We start from the raw sequence: 13890 nt of genomic DNA on the forward strand, positions 1-13890 counted from the left end.
GACATATTTTTCGATTTGCATAATTTCCGGGAATATGTTCTTCTGATGCATTCAACGATGTTTCCCAAAAAAAAAAACTAAACTAAACGCAACGTAATTCTACTTTAATTTTCTTGCGTGACATCTGTCTGCTTAATTTAGATATTCAAACATATATATAATAGAATTAGTTAATTAATGGTCAATAAATTGTCCACTACTAGAGCGGCAATTATGCGAATGAAAACAACTATTGTTTAAAGTATATTTAACATAAATAACAAGGGATATGAGGAGTTCAAGCCTCGAAATATTTCTAAATTAATGAATTCTTTTTGGGACACTGAGTCGAAACTACGAATCAAGCTCTACATTAATTTAATGCGATTTTGCGCTAATAATCAATTTTATTATGGTAAATAGTACAAATTCGATTACTGAAATAAGTTATACAATGTTGTTAGTTATTAAAGTATATTAAGTGTAGTACGGCTTTTTACGAGAATGCATAAATTAAAACATTGTTGATTAGAATTATACTTAGCAGTATAAATTGAGTTTATTATATTATGGTATTGATTACAACATATTAATTACGATCGTTAAAACAATTGAAAACGTGAAGGGCATTCATCGAAATCATAATTTCGTCAATTGCTGCTTACATACACATAGAAATTAAAACGATTTCTTTTTGATTGGCTTACGATCGCTAGTTTAAGGACTAATCACGCTATATTACTGGTGGTGATACATGAATTACGACGATTACTGTTGTGGAGGCGGCAGCGATGGCGACTGCAAGTGCTGTTGCAAGGATGGCAATTGCATGACTCGTGCTAGTATATGAGCTTGCTGTTCCAAGCATTTAGGGAAAAAAAGTTTGCATGAGCTCCACCTTTCGCTCTTCTAATTCCAGGCGTTGTCGTGAGATTTTCGTTTGCTCAGAGAGCAGTTGATTCTTCCGACGCACTTCTTCAATATATATCGACTCCAGTGAATCAGCAGCGGGGGGGGATTGCTTGAGCCAAACGGTCGACCCCGTTTCCGTGGAGTTGTGCTGATGGCATTGCTTGCGGCTCCTACTCCAACTGGAGGTTGCATTTGCACCGTCGCCGTTGGTTCGTCTTTGCTGTTGCTATTGTTGGTGGCTACGCTTATTGTATTATTACTGCTGTTAATGTAAGCGACAGCTGTGATAGCTTGATGATTAATAGACGATACAGAGGCGGAGTTATTGCTGCTGCTAGTGCTGTTGCTATTATATTGCTGTGGTTGTTGCTGCTGGGTCGATATCCCACTTGCAGCATAATTAACAACACTAGACTCGTACTCAGACTGGAAATGTTGCTGTTGATGTTGTTGTTTCTGCTGCTGTTGCTGGGGAGTTTGGAGTTCGAGTAACTGTGCAGGCTCCGCTGGTGAATACTGTTGCAATTGCTCCTGAAATGGCATTGATCGATAATCGTCCTCATCGTACTCGCGCTTTATATCGTCGTACTGATCTGTGAACAGTTCGGTATTGAAGCTCATTGTGTTATTATTATTGTTATTGACTTGAGCATGGCTGTTGCTGTTGTTGCTGTTGCTACTGTTGTTGTAAAAGTTGTTGCCCGTTGGCTCAGTGGTCAAATTAAGCACTGATTGGCATTGTTGCTGTTGTTGTGGCTGCTGTTTCTGTTGCTGTTCCTCTTCACGTGGCGGGGACACATCACGATTGTTGAGCAACACATCGGGTGGAATAGGTTCAGCATTCTTGGGCCTATGTATATTCTTAAGTATGCGATTGATTATGTCATATTTCTTCCAGCGCAAGGAGTAACTCGAGGGATCACTTTGAAGCTGTTTCTTTACTTGACTGCCAAACGAGAAAAAACAAATATAGTGTTATTCATGACTTTTAACAGTAACTCACCGAAACTTAGCACGTGTCTGGTTAACCTTCATTTGAATCTCTTCGGGCTTCACATCCACCGAGAAACGTTCGCGCAACTCCTCAGACCATTGACCAAAGAAAATTGTGTTCTTTCCATTACGTGTTAAACGCCAGTTGTCCCGACCCCAAATCTCATAGAGGCGCTCCTCCTCGCTGGGCGTCCAATAGCGCCGAGCTTTCTCCTTCGACTTCACTTCCAGCAAATCCTGACTGCCACACATATTCGCATCTGGAGCTTCCGGATCTATGGTTGGTTTTGAGTTTGTGACTCCTCCAATCAAGTCTGTCGCTTGGCTTCCATCGCCAAGATTAAATGATAAATTGTCGTAGTCCATGCGAGTGCAAGATTTGCTTTTATATGCGGATCAACAAAACAAAGTTATTCGTGTGTAGTATAAGTTTGAAAAACTTTTTCAAGCACCACAATGTCTCATTTTATATTAGCAAACCGAAGCTTCACTTTTTTTGCACAAAAATCAACAACTAGTGATGGAATGAAATATCGAATGCATTTTTTTAATCGATACATATTATTTCAACGAGAATATCGCCCCACAATTTTCGCCTTATTTTTTATCAGTGACGCGATGTTTCTCGTGTATTTTTATATTATTGTATATATTTAATTTCTTATTCATTGATTTGATGTATCAAATGCTTTCATTTTGCATTATATTAAATAAAGTCATTCTAAAATGATCAGCTCCTGCACAAAGTAGTGAATTTAATCGTGTTTGCGATCTTCTACCAACATTTTGTTATGTACCAGTTCATAGCCTTTTATTGTTGACTTTATTTCCTTTTTTAATTGCGAAGCAATATAATATAATTTTAAAATGATAAATTATGTAAATGCAGTAATCAGCTGTTTGCTATGGCTATCATAATTATTCAATATATAGCCAAGATACGGTCACATTTTTAGAATCACTGTAATTTCATTAATGATGCGGCTCTATCAGCCGACACTCTCTCACATATATCTGCTTATGGAATGATGCTACGTTAAAAAGAACCTTTGGCCGCATTATTCCTTAAGAGGCTGTGTGTAAAGCAGGCCATCCACAGGCGAGCATGTTGGCGAACATGCTCGCCAACTTGAATTTCATTTGCCCACCAACTAGTGCCAACATGCTCGCAAATATCATTTGTCGGCGAATTTTCAAGCAGCCAAAATGTCAACGGATGGATAACGACAGCGGCAGTGTAATTGCACTGATGCCAATACATATTTGCTTAGAAAAAAAGAAAAAAAAACTTTCTTCCAATGGACAGTTCTATATATGAAGAACTGTTAAATTTAGTAGTGGCCAAATTTATGAAAACCTGAAATTCTTAACAGGAATTTCTCCCCAGAGCCTTGGGCGCATAATAATTGAAATATAATAATATAATAATTGATTTTGCAGACAAAAAATGAATTCTTGTACACATTTTTTGCTCATTTTGCGCTTCGCAAACACGACTTCTCTCTACTAAATGATTTCACAAATGTTGTTCGTGCCAACGTTGCCATCCATTGGCAACCATGTTGGTGCAAACACACACAAAAAATAATAATTTTAATCCCATGCGAACATTTTGACGAACACGAAATTTGACGACGAACGCTACCATCCACGAGAAAAATTTCGTCGAGCACAACATATTCGCCAACATGCTCGCCAACTTGTATTTCATTTGCTCACCAACTAGTGCCAACATGCTCGCGAATATCATTTGTCGGCAAATTTTCAAGCAGTCAACATGTCAACGGATAACGACAGCGGCAGTATAATTGCACTGATGGCAATACATATTTGCTTAGAAAAAAAGGAAAAAAACTTTCTTCCAATGGACAGTTCTATATATGAAGAACTGTTAAATTTAGTAATGGCCAAAGTTATGAAGACCTAAAATTCTTAACAGGAATTTTCTCCCCAGAGCCTTGGGCGCATAATAATTGAAATAATATAATTGATTTTGCAGACAAAAAATGAATTCTTTCATACATTTTTTGCTCATTTTGCGCTGCGCAAATACATGCTCTCTCTACAAAACGATTGCGCAAATGATGTTCGTGCAAACGTTGCCATCCATTGGCGAACATGTTCGTGCAAACACAGACAAAATAGAATAATTTTAATCTCATGCGAACATTTTGACGAACACGAAATTTGACGACGAACGCTACCATCCACGAGAAAAATTTCGTCGAGCACAACATATTCGCGAACATGCTCGCCCGTGGATGGCCTGCTTAAGGGAGGGATGGCTAATTGAGCCGCATCATTGATTATGCTGCAACGATACTGAAAATGTAGAAGTATTTTGGCAAATTATGTATTTGGTACTTTTTGGAAAAAATTAGATGATTGATTGATGAAATCAAATGATTATATTATTTGCGAATTTTGGCTCCTTAAACTTATTTAAAATTGTTTTATTTATTTCTTTAAAAAAAAAGACTAAAGTCGAAAAAATTTTAGGAAATATACACAGAGGCATAAGAAAATGTCTAAGAAAATATCGCCAAGACGATTAATTTGACTTTTTGACCACGTATATAAATATTGTATTTGCAGAGCGAGTTGCTTATTATAAATAAAAACAAAATGTATATAAACTTATACTTTTTGAATGCCGTTAGTGTCACATATTTAATGAAATTGCTAATTTTCTGTTAATTTTTCTCTATTGCATTAAATATTCTTCCTTCCGAGTTTGTTATGTTTTTCAACCCTAATCAGCTGTTCGCGTGATGCAGTTTTGGGGTAAGCACTTGCATCACAGAACTGCATCTATGAAATAAATGTTTATTTAGGTTCTGCTGACAACTGAGCTTAAAATAAAAGACATTAAAATACAAATTTTTTGTTTAATAATTTTAATTTATATAATTACAAAAAAAGTGATTGCGATATACCATCGATAATCTTTTCGATAACAATGCCGAAACAGAACAATAGAACCATTCATAGTCCACACAAAAATACCAATAAAATAATTTTACTAAGCATTTGATATAAAATTCACGATTTCAGAAGTTGAATTCAGTTCGCATTTGTTTCAAATCAATATTGGTTAAATATTTATATTTATATTAAAAATACCTAAACAACACACATCGATGTTCTACATGCAAGTGCCACCTCTATTGAACATACCTCAAACCAATTACCTTAATATTTATGGAAAAAAATTTGCTTTGACAAGATGAGTGAAGTGGAAAACAAACGCGGTCCAAAACATATGCGGCTTCGCTACTACACATCATACGAGGAAGCCTCCGTGTTGAAACTGTGGCGCGAACATCTCAACGAAATCACATCTTACACCGAAAACTTACAAATTTTTCGCGAGATTGCATTTGGTTTACAGCAGCATCGAATCAGATTAAACAAACAAGAAGTTCGGCGTCGCATTAGTAGCTATAGGAACAAGTATTTGTAAGTACATATTTTATAGCACTTCGCTATTTATAAAATCTATTCTATTTTGTACTAGAATTGAGCGGAGTCGATTAGAGAGCGACCCGGAGTATAAGTCACATTGGCGCCTTTATCCGCTCATCAGCAGCCTCTTCCCTTCCACGACACAAGAATCCATAATTCTTCCGGAGTACAGCGCCTTGGGGGCCATAGAGGCAAAAGTGCGCAGCGAACTTCCCAGCCTTCCCCGCTTTCAGCGGCACGACTGCAAGACAATGAAGTTCGAACAAGATGTTGACGGATGTCCCTTTATGGTGGGTCAATTTATTAAATCGGAGATACTGCCGCAGTCCACGCCGTCGAAATTATTTTCTATTAAGACGGAGGAGAAAACCTGCGATGAAATAGAAGATATGCGGTCTTCGCCTGAGAAACGCATCCCGTTTTTGAGCACATTCGAATACGCTGGATCAGCTCGTCGAATCCGTCGTCGCAGTATAATGCCGCGCACTGGTCAGATAACTATGGCGCAAATCCAAATGTTGCGCCAGGAGAATGATTTACTAGTCGAGCAACGCGACGCTCATCTAGCGGACCTTCAACTAAAGGAACGTCAATATCAGAATTTAGAGCAGACATTTGATTTCTGGTTGCATCAGCAGGAAACCTGGATGATCTTCTTGGATGATTGGGATTTACAAAAGCCATAATTCATCATAAATTTAATTGGAAAATGAAAAGCTTTATTTTTTATATTTGTCAGTTACCCTTATCTATTAAGTAATCAAAGCAGAATTTGCTTGCTAGAAATCCTAATCACACACATCCAAATATATGTGGATTAATTTGATTAATAATACAATCTATACATTACGCTTCTAATTATAAAATGTAAGTTGATATAGTAAAAAGTTTAATATTAAAAATCAGTTCTTTATTAGTCAAAACAAACCGGGAACTGTGTTGTATACAAATTTCAACCTCCTTATTTTTACCGCTTGGACTGTGCATTATAAAATAGATTTAAGTACAAAACATGTGAATATAACTGAATGGAATACGCTTCAACAGTGCCAAAGTATTTTGGAATATGCACTTATTTCTCATTCAACTGTTAGAAATACTCAATCGTCGATGGTGAGTAGTTTAAGCCGGGAGGATATATATGTAATAGGTATAATAAGGCATCTCCGACCCTATAAAGTATATACACCTGGTCCTCGCTTAACTGGGACTCTTCTAGCACGAACTCGGTCTTACACGATTACAAATTTGCTACCGTCCCCTTTTAACACGCTAAAAACCTCGTTCTTACACGATTATTTTGATAAGGATCCATCAAAATGAGAAAACACGTTGAAACAAACTGGCTTAAACTATAAATGCCACCAAATGCATTTCAAATTTGATATGAATTGAAACATATAATCTTCTTACTTTTTAAGATTTTCAAGTTTCTATAAAGTTTAGCCTGTTAATTAATTATATGAAGCAACTTTTTTTAATTTAATACCAACTTTTAATTATGAAAATATGAATGTTATGCATTTATTTAACGCATATACATAATAACTTTTGGTTAATTTTGAACAAATATATGAGACTTTAATAGAAACAGACCAAATTTGAACAATAAAACATTTTTTTTTCTGCCAATTTTGAATTTTGCGAACGTAACCCCATATTTTGTACTGAATCCATGTTTCGCTTAACACTATTTCGCTTAACAAGAGGATTTCTAGGAACGTAACCCCCGTGTTAAGCGAGGGCCAAGTGAATATCCTTGATCAGCCGAAACGATCTCAGATCACTATAAGAGATTATTCAACAGCGTTTGTTATGTGTGCACGCAGTTCAAGTTTGTTTCAAATTTTTGCCACGCCCACATCCGCCTCCGCAAATCAACAAATATCAAATAAAAAACCGTAGAGCTACAATGTATACAATAATAACAATAGTAGTTATGATTCGCCTTCTTAATTGCTTTGGCTGACAATCTGATATATTGTGACATCTATGGTATATTTTGAATGTGCTACTACCAAATAGTTTATTTGGTATATTTTTAGTATTTTGGTATATTTTGAAAATAGTACCGCAATGTTTTACTTTTATTCAAAATGGGTAGCGGGTATCTAAGTCGAGCATACTCGACTGTAGCTTTCTGACTTGTTTTAGTTGGTGCAAGTTTTATAATAATAACATTTTCTAAAAATTGCATTTATAAATGCAAAATAATAACGATATTTAATATACTTAAGTCATATGCAGAAAGCCCTGGTCAACATCTCAGGAAATTTTCTGATAACAAAATATGAAAAAAAGAAATAACAGAAATTATAAATTTCTGCAGCAGTGTTAAATATTCGCTAACAACTGCAGCAGATTGTTAGATTAGTAATTAGATTCTTCTTCTAGGTACGCTGATTCTATGTCAACGCCTCCTTCTTTGAGGAGACCGACATCCATATGGGCATACCAGCCAAGATTTTTGTTTTTAATTTCCTAACCTCGTGGTTTTTTATGCCTAATTTATCATTATAAATATATTTTTGGTAATTAAAAATAACGTTTTAATCTAAAAACAAAGTGCTATACACGTGATGTGTGAATGAACTTTTAGAAAAATACTTTAAATGCTTATGTACATATGTATGCATACTAACAAAAATTTATCCGGCGGAAAGAGATCCAAACAAATGTGAACATTCTAAAATAATGAATCAATTAATTTTAACGAGCTGATGGGTGATTGATCTACATAAAATTTTCAAATTGCAACATGCAATTCTTTTATTAGACTAGTTTTGGAATTATTTTTATGTTTTAAGATAATTGCAAAAATGAATAGAAAAGTTCCTAACACCAATCTTAGCTCTAAATAAAGTGCTAATCCAGAGCTATAAGATTAACATTATCTTATTTCTAAAATTGTTTATTTTTGTTTTTATATCGCACGCCTAATTTTTCGTCAGAAAATTACCCATATTTAACAGTACTCTGCAATGCAGAGTCTGCATTTTTTTAAAGCTGATTAGATGGTTTCAAAAAATAATTTAAGTTTGTTGGGTACAGTATCATATACTATTAAATTTTATAATACTAAAATTTATTACTCTTCTGATCCAAGCCTCGGAACCCTAACCACACACTTTTCCACCTTCAATCGGCAAGAAAATTGATGGAAAGTATTATATATTCAGTTATACATACATACATATATGTATTTTATTTTATGTCTTTACAAAAATTACATGGGACGCAAATTCCTCTCATTTCCTTTTGCAATTGTATATGGACAGCATTGAAGGGCTTCGTAAAGTTCGAAAAAACACCCACTTTTACATTTGTTAATAAAAAATTATTATTCATTAAAAAAATATAAGCAACGGTAAATTTTGAGCGTGGCCGCTCTGACGCAAAACAGGTGACCAAAATGTAATATACCGAAAATTGGTATCCGACATTTTCACACTTCTCGCCCATGTATAAAAACTGTTGCACAAATTGTAGAGTGATCGTTTTTGACAGCCTTTATGACACATAACTTGGCACAAAAATAGTACAAAAAAAAAAATTATGGCCACCCCACTCAAACATTTGACTTTTAACTAGATGCAATAATTAAAAACCAAAAAAATTAAATCACATTCATTGACTATCGGAGTATCGATACGCTTCAACATTTTTTTGCTGGGAACTGCTGCATAAATTTAGCAAGACCGCTTTTTTTATATGGAGTTGAACGAAAAAATTACGATTTTGCCCATCTGAGAATAAGTTCTAGGGATTTTGCATGGGCACAAAAACTTTTACGCTGAAAGTGACATTATTTCTCGCAAAATATAGAGTATTAAATACAGATTGTAGTTTGGTCACACTGAAGAGAATTCATTCACAAACATTCTGAGTTAAGTTAAAGCATTTTTTTATTCAAAATGATTAATTGCACAATATTTAATGGAATGCGAATTCTGCGGCTTACTAACATAATTAAAACAAGCCAAACAAATTCACTAGCTTCTGTACGTCTTTATGGTAAGAGTTCCACTGATTTCTGAAACTGATTTCATAACAGTTGATTTTCAATAGCCACACATCCAAAACGATTCTATAAACAAACAAATGTGCTGTGCACAGATAACGGCTATGAGGTTACGTTAGATCACAGGAAGCTAAAGACACCCAAAGGAACACTGTTTACAGTGAAGAGTGAGCCGCTGGCAATTGCCGTGGCCACTGAGTTCGATAATCAGAAGGATCAAATAGAACGCTCTCGAATGCATATATCGGCACTTTGTTTCACAGTTCTGGACAATCCCAATAATCTGACGAAGCTCGACATAGTCAACTACTTATTAAACTTTGTGCCTACTGATACAGTTCTCTTTCAAAATGAGGTAAGTATGAGTTATTTAATTGGTTTGAATTTGGTTCAAGCTTTGTGTAATATATTTGGCAGACTGAAACGGCTTTGCAAGAGCTGCAATTGAATGAATGGGATCCGGTAATCAACTGGTTTAACAAACGTTTCGAGACAAATCTACAGAAGACTATGAGTATAACACCGCCTTATGTGACCGACGAAGATAAAATTAAAATCGCCAAGCATTTCCAGTCGTTCAGTCTAGATACATTGCATGGTAAAAAACCATCAAATCAATATACTAAATTCTGGATTTCCTTAGGATATACCTTTGCAGTGGATACGCTGAAATCGATTGTGTTAGCTTGCGCTGTCATTGAGCAGCAAATTAGTGTGGAGAAAGCCGTTACACTCTCACGTCTAGAAGAGGAATATCAACTAAAGTTTTGGGGACGAGTCGAGTGGTCTCATGACCTAAGTCAACAGGATCTACAAGCTCGCCTGGCCGCCTCAGTGTTATTTGTTCATTTCAATTGCTCAGAGCACCTTGTTCAAGAAAAACTCTTATTATAATATTAAAACGAACTTTCCTTTCTTTTGAAAATTGGCATTTAAATGATCAACCATACAAATTGCAATCACTTGGCGCCAATTTTAAATCACTTCAGCGCACGTCACCAACGGAAAAACATAAGCAGGCCGTGTGCTTTGTTCGCACCACATTTTGTTGACGTCTTGCTATGAGTTTATATTATGTGCTTTTCATTAAATCTCTTGCACATTGCACATGCACGCAAGCAGTATGTGTGTTTTATATGCACCTGACTTCATCAGAATACAAAGGCATACAGCTAGAAAATGCAAATGTAGCCGCTCGCCAGTGAAAGCCCGTCTGTTTGCAAGTCCTTTTCTGGTTTAGTATGTATATTTTGTACATATCCTAAATGATTAATTGATGATTAATTGAATTAGAAGCTATGGATAATATCGAAAAAAGGTTAAGAAATTAATACATACATATTCATATATATATACATATGTATTTAAAATCAAATGCAGAATTTGATTCATTGTACAAAATTGTGTGTCGCGCGGGTGAAGTAATGCTTACTTTATAGTCTTAGTTGTTGTAGGCATACATACATACATACATATGTATGTATTTATTAGTTCTGTTCACGAACGTATTCGTGTACATACATACATACATATATACATATATATATACATACATAGAATTTCGTCTATATAAAATGTCTGCACGAAATAAGCTGCGGCATACATTTTTATCTCAATGTTTTACTTTTGTAATAAGAAAATTTTTCTTATTAATTTCAAATCTACAAATTCTGCTTTACCAACCTTCATTTAAATTTTTGAAATATCTTTAGTGGTTTAGTAGCAGTGAAGGTTCAAACTTTCAGTTTGCGACTGCACGAAATAAGCTGCGATCCACTAGTTCTTAATAGTTTAATTTCTTAGTTGCTGTATGTGAAACGTGCTTGCACACGTCCCTGTTTACAATATACATACATAAGTGTACATGTATGTACACACATGCATACTTTAGGAGTTTAGTTGTACGGTTTGTTTGACTGTAAGTTTTATCAGTCGCTTATCTGTTGTTTGCTTTGATTTTATCGCCAACGCTAATTTGACAACTGTGACTCGCAGCTTCCCCTCTTGACAGGGATCATTTATAAGAAACACTTCCAGTTCACTTTTGAACGTTTTCTTGTGAAGGTGTCATTCAATTTTGTGTGTACATCGTTTTGTGTTCATCATTCATTTGGATTTTAGTTCACAATGTCGAGAAACGAAGATACTCCAATTGCGACGTAAGTGAGATACAAACATGCAACAGCATGAATCGAGGCTGTTAGAACATTTCAATTACAAAAATGCATTTATATACATATGTACATATGTATATATGTATATACAATGTATACATGTGCATGGTACTCTGTGAATAGATTGTAATAAATTAGCATAAATATGTAAAGGAAGTCCAGTGGCCAAATGATCTGCTAATTTATATTTAATAGGCGTGAAAGTAGCCAACTCTGAACCGTGAGTCCTAACAATTGGCGCGTGTGTAAAATGAATTTAAAGTTAAGTAGTTGTAACATGTACATATGCATGTATGTATGTATGTAGTATGTACATATGTAGATATTTTCGTTAATTTTTGTTGACCATTTTCTCTCTTTTTGTTGAAATTACTTTGCAAACTTGCAGAGCAAGTAGTTAAGCGTCATTTGCACTTTTCGTGGTAAAAAATTATGCCACCTCAGCCACTTTCCTTCTTCCCACATTACCAAAGTGTACGGGCTGAAGAACCAAACATCTCACACACACTTACGTTCACGCATGCACTCACGCACATCTGACTCACATAAAGTAAGAACATAGTATGTACTAAATACGTATATGTTCATATGTATGTACATATGTACATATAAATTTAAGCAGTGTAAACTTGCAACGGCTCTGTTCTCAAACTGTTGATGCGAGGACGCTTTTCGGCGTGCCATTAAGTAGTCGCCGTAGTTTTGGCTAAGTAACAAAACTTCAAATTGAATTTTTCCAGTTTTTTTTAGCACCATCAAAAAACTCTTCATACACTTTGTTCGCCTCAAAGTATTCCCCTTTCTACTGGAACATATATGTTCCAGATTTTCGGCAAGAGCTGCACCGCATATTTTCTACAAGAAACGTCGAGTACAAATTCCGCCAGCGCAGCCGAGGGAAATTTAAATTTCCCTCGGCCAGAATTTTTACAGTGAAGAGTGAGCCGCTGGCAATTGCCGTGGCCACTGAGTTCGATAATCAGAAGGATCAAATAGAACGCTCTCGAATGCATATATCGGCACTTTGTTTCACAGTTCTGGACAATCCCAATAATCTGACGAAGCTCGACATAGTCAACTACTTATTAAACTTTGTGCCTACTGATACAGTTCTCTTTCAAAATGAGGTAAGTATGAGTTATTTAATTGGTTTGAATTTGGTTCAAGCTTTGTGTAATATATTTGGCAGACTGAAACGGATTTTGCAAGAGCTGCAATTGAATGAATGGGATCCGGTAATCAACTGGTTTAACAAACGTTTCGAGACAAATCTACAGAAGACTATGAGTATAACACCGCCTTATGTGACCGACGAAGATAAAATTAAAATCGCCAAGCATTTCCAGTCGTTCAGTCTAGATACATTGCATGGTAAAAAAACCATCAAATCAATATACTAAATTCTGGATTTCCTTAGGATATACCTTTGCAGTGGATACGCTGAAATCGATTGTGTTAGCTTGCGCTGTCATTGAGCAGCAAATTAGTGTGGAGAAAGCCGTTACACTCTCACGTCTAGAAGAGGAATATCAACTAAAGTTTTGGGGACGAGTCGAGTGGTCTCATGACCTAAGTCAACAGGATCTACAAGCTCGCCTGGCCGCCTCAGTGTTATTTGTTCATTTCAATTGCTCAGAGCACCTTGTTCAAGAAAAACTCTTATTATAATATTAAAACGAACTTTCCTTTCTTTTGAAAATTGGCATTTAAATGATCAACCATACAAATTGCAATCACTTGGCGCCAATTTTAAATCACTTCAGCGCACGTCACCAACGGAAAAACATAAGCAGGCCGTGTGCTTTGTTCGCACCACATTTTGTTGACGTCTTGCTATGAGTTTATATTATGTGCTTTTCATTAAATCTCTTGCACATTGCACATGCACGCAAGCAGTATGTGTGTTTTATATGCACCTGACTTCATCAGAATACAAAGGCATACAGCTAGAAAATGCAAATGTAGCCGCTCGCCAGTGAAAGCCCGTCTGTTTGCAAGTCCTTTTCTGGTTTAGTATGTATATTTTGTACATATCCTAAATGATTAATTGATGATTAATTGAATTAGAAGCTATGGATAATATCGAAAAAAGGTTAAGAAATTAATACATACATATTCATATATATATACATATGTATTTAAAATCAAATGCAGAATTTGATTCATTGTACAAAATTGTGTGTCGCGCGGGTGAAGTAATGCTTACTTTATAGTCTTAGTTGTTGTAGGCATACATACATACATACATATGTATGTATTTATTAGTTCTGTTCACGAACGTATTCGTGTACATACATACATACATACATATATGCACATATATACACACATACATACATATGTATG

At 35.4% G+C, this 13890-nt stretch overlaps 4 protein-coding genes across 4 annotated transcripts; 3 read left to right on the forward strand and 1 right to left on the reverse strand.

Moving 5' to 3' along the window:
* Positions 1-507: 507 nt before the first annotated feature.
* On the reverse strand, positions 508-2411 carry LOC133844337 (putative mediator of RNA polymerase II transcription subunit 15). The gene is given in 4 exon segments (XM_062278283.1): positions 508-858; positions 860-994; positions 997-1837; positions 1895-2411. Coding segments are annotated over 4 exon segments (1443 nt in total). The 5' UTR covers positions 2251-2411; the 3' UTR covers positions 508-747.
* Positions 2412-4861: 2450 nt separating this feature from the next.
* Positions 4862-6407, forward strand: LOC133848504 (uncharacterized). The gene is made up of 2 exons (XM_062284112.1): positions 4862-5343; positions 5402-6407. Exons 1-2 carry the CDS (start codon positions 5111-5113, stop codon positions 6033-6035), a joined length of 867 nt encoding a protein of 288 aa, XP_062140096.1. The 5' UTR covers positions 4862-5110; the 3' UTR covers positions 6036-6407.
* Positions 6408-9192: 2785 nt separating this feature from the next.
* LOC133850298 (ATP synthase mitochondrial F1 complex assembly factor 2-like) lies at positions 9193-10295 on the forward strand. Its single transcript, XM_062286352.1, has 4 exons — positions 9193-9363; positions 9418-9725; positions 9788-9968; positions 10014-10295. The coding sequence occupies exons 1-4, from the start codon at positions 9264-9266 to the stop codon at positions 10262-10264; spliced, it is 840 nt and encodes a 279-aa protein (XP_062142336.1). The 5' UTR covers positions 9193-9263; the 3' UTR covers positions 10265-10295.
* A 2242-nt stretch (positions 10296-12537) lies between these two features.
* On the forward strand, positions 12538-13243 carry LOC133840423 (ATP synthase mitochondrial F1 complex assembly factor 2-like). Its single transcript, XM_062272238.1, has 3 exons — positions 12538-12671; positions 12734-12915; positions 12962-13243. The coding sequence occupies exons 1-3, from the start codon at positions 12667-12669 to the stop codon at positions 13210-13212; spliced, it is 438 nt and encodes a 145-aa protein (XP_062128222.1). The 5' UTR covers positions 12538-12666; the 3' UTR covers positions 13213-13243.
* Positions 13244-13890: the final 647 nt, after the last annotated feature.

Source organism: Drosophila sulfurigaster, chromosome 2L (assembly GCF_023558435.1).
Source record: "Drosophila sulfurigaster albostrigata strain 15112-1811.04 chromosome 2L, ASM2355843v2, whole genome shotgun sequence".
In the NCBI taxonomy this organism is placed as follows: Eukaryota; Metazoa; Arthropoda; class Insecta; order Diptera; family Drosophilidae; genus Drosophila; species Drosophila sulfurigaster.

Excerpts from the sequence above, each read along its gene's own strand:
- LOC133850298 (XM_062286352.1), top strand. The coding sequence starts at position 9,264 with ATGATTAATTGCACAATATTTAATGGAATGCGAATTCTGCGGCTTACT. Across the intron at positions 9,726-9,787 it reads CAGTTCTCTTTCAAAATGAG|ACTGAAACGGCTTTGCAAGA; the intron begins GTAAGTATGAGT and ends TATATTTGGCAG. Across the intron at positions 9,969-10,013 it reads CAGTCTAGATACATTGCATG|GATATACCTTTGCAGTGGAT; the intron begins GTAAAAAACCAT and ends GGATTTCCTTAG.
- LOC133848504 (XM_062284112.1), top strand. The coding sequence starts at position 5,111 with ATGAGTGAAGTGGAAAACAAACGCGGTCCAAAACATATGCGGCTTCGC. Across the intron at positions 5,344-5,401 it reads AGCTATAGGAACAAGTATTT|AATTGAGCGGAGTCGATTAG; the intron begins GTAAGTACATAT and ends ATTTTGTACTAG.
- LOC133840423 (XM_062272238.1), top strand. Across the intron at positions 12,916-12,961 it reads CAGTCTAGATACATTGCATG|GATATACCTTTGCAGTGGAT; the intron begins GTAAAAAAACCA and ends GGATTTCCTTAG.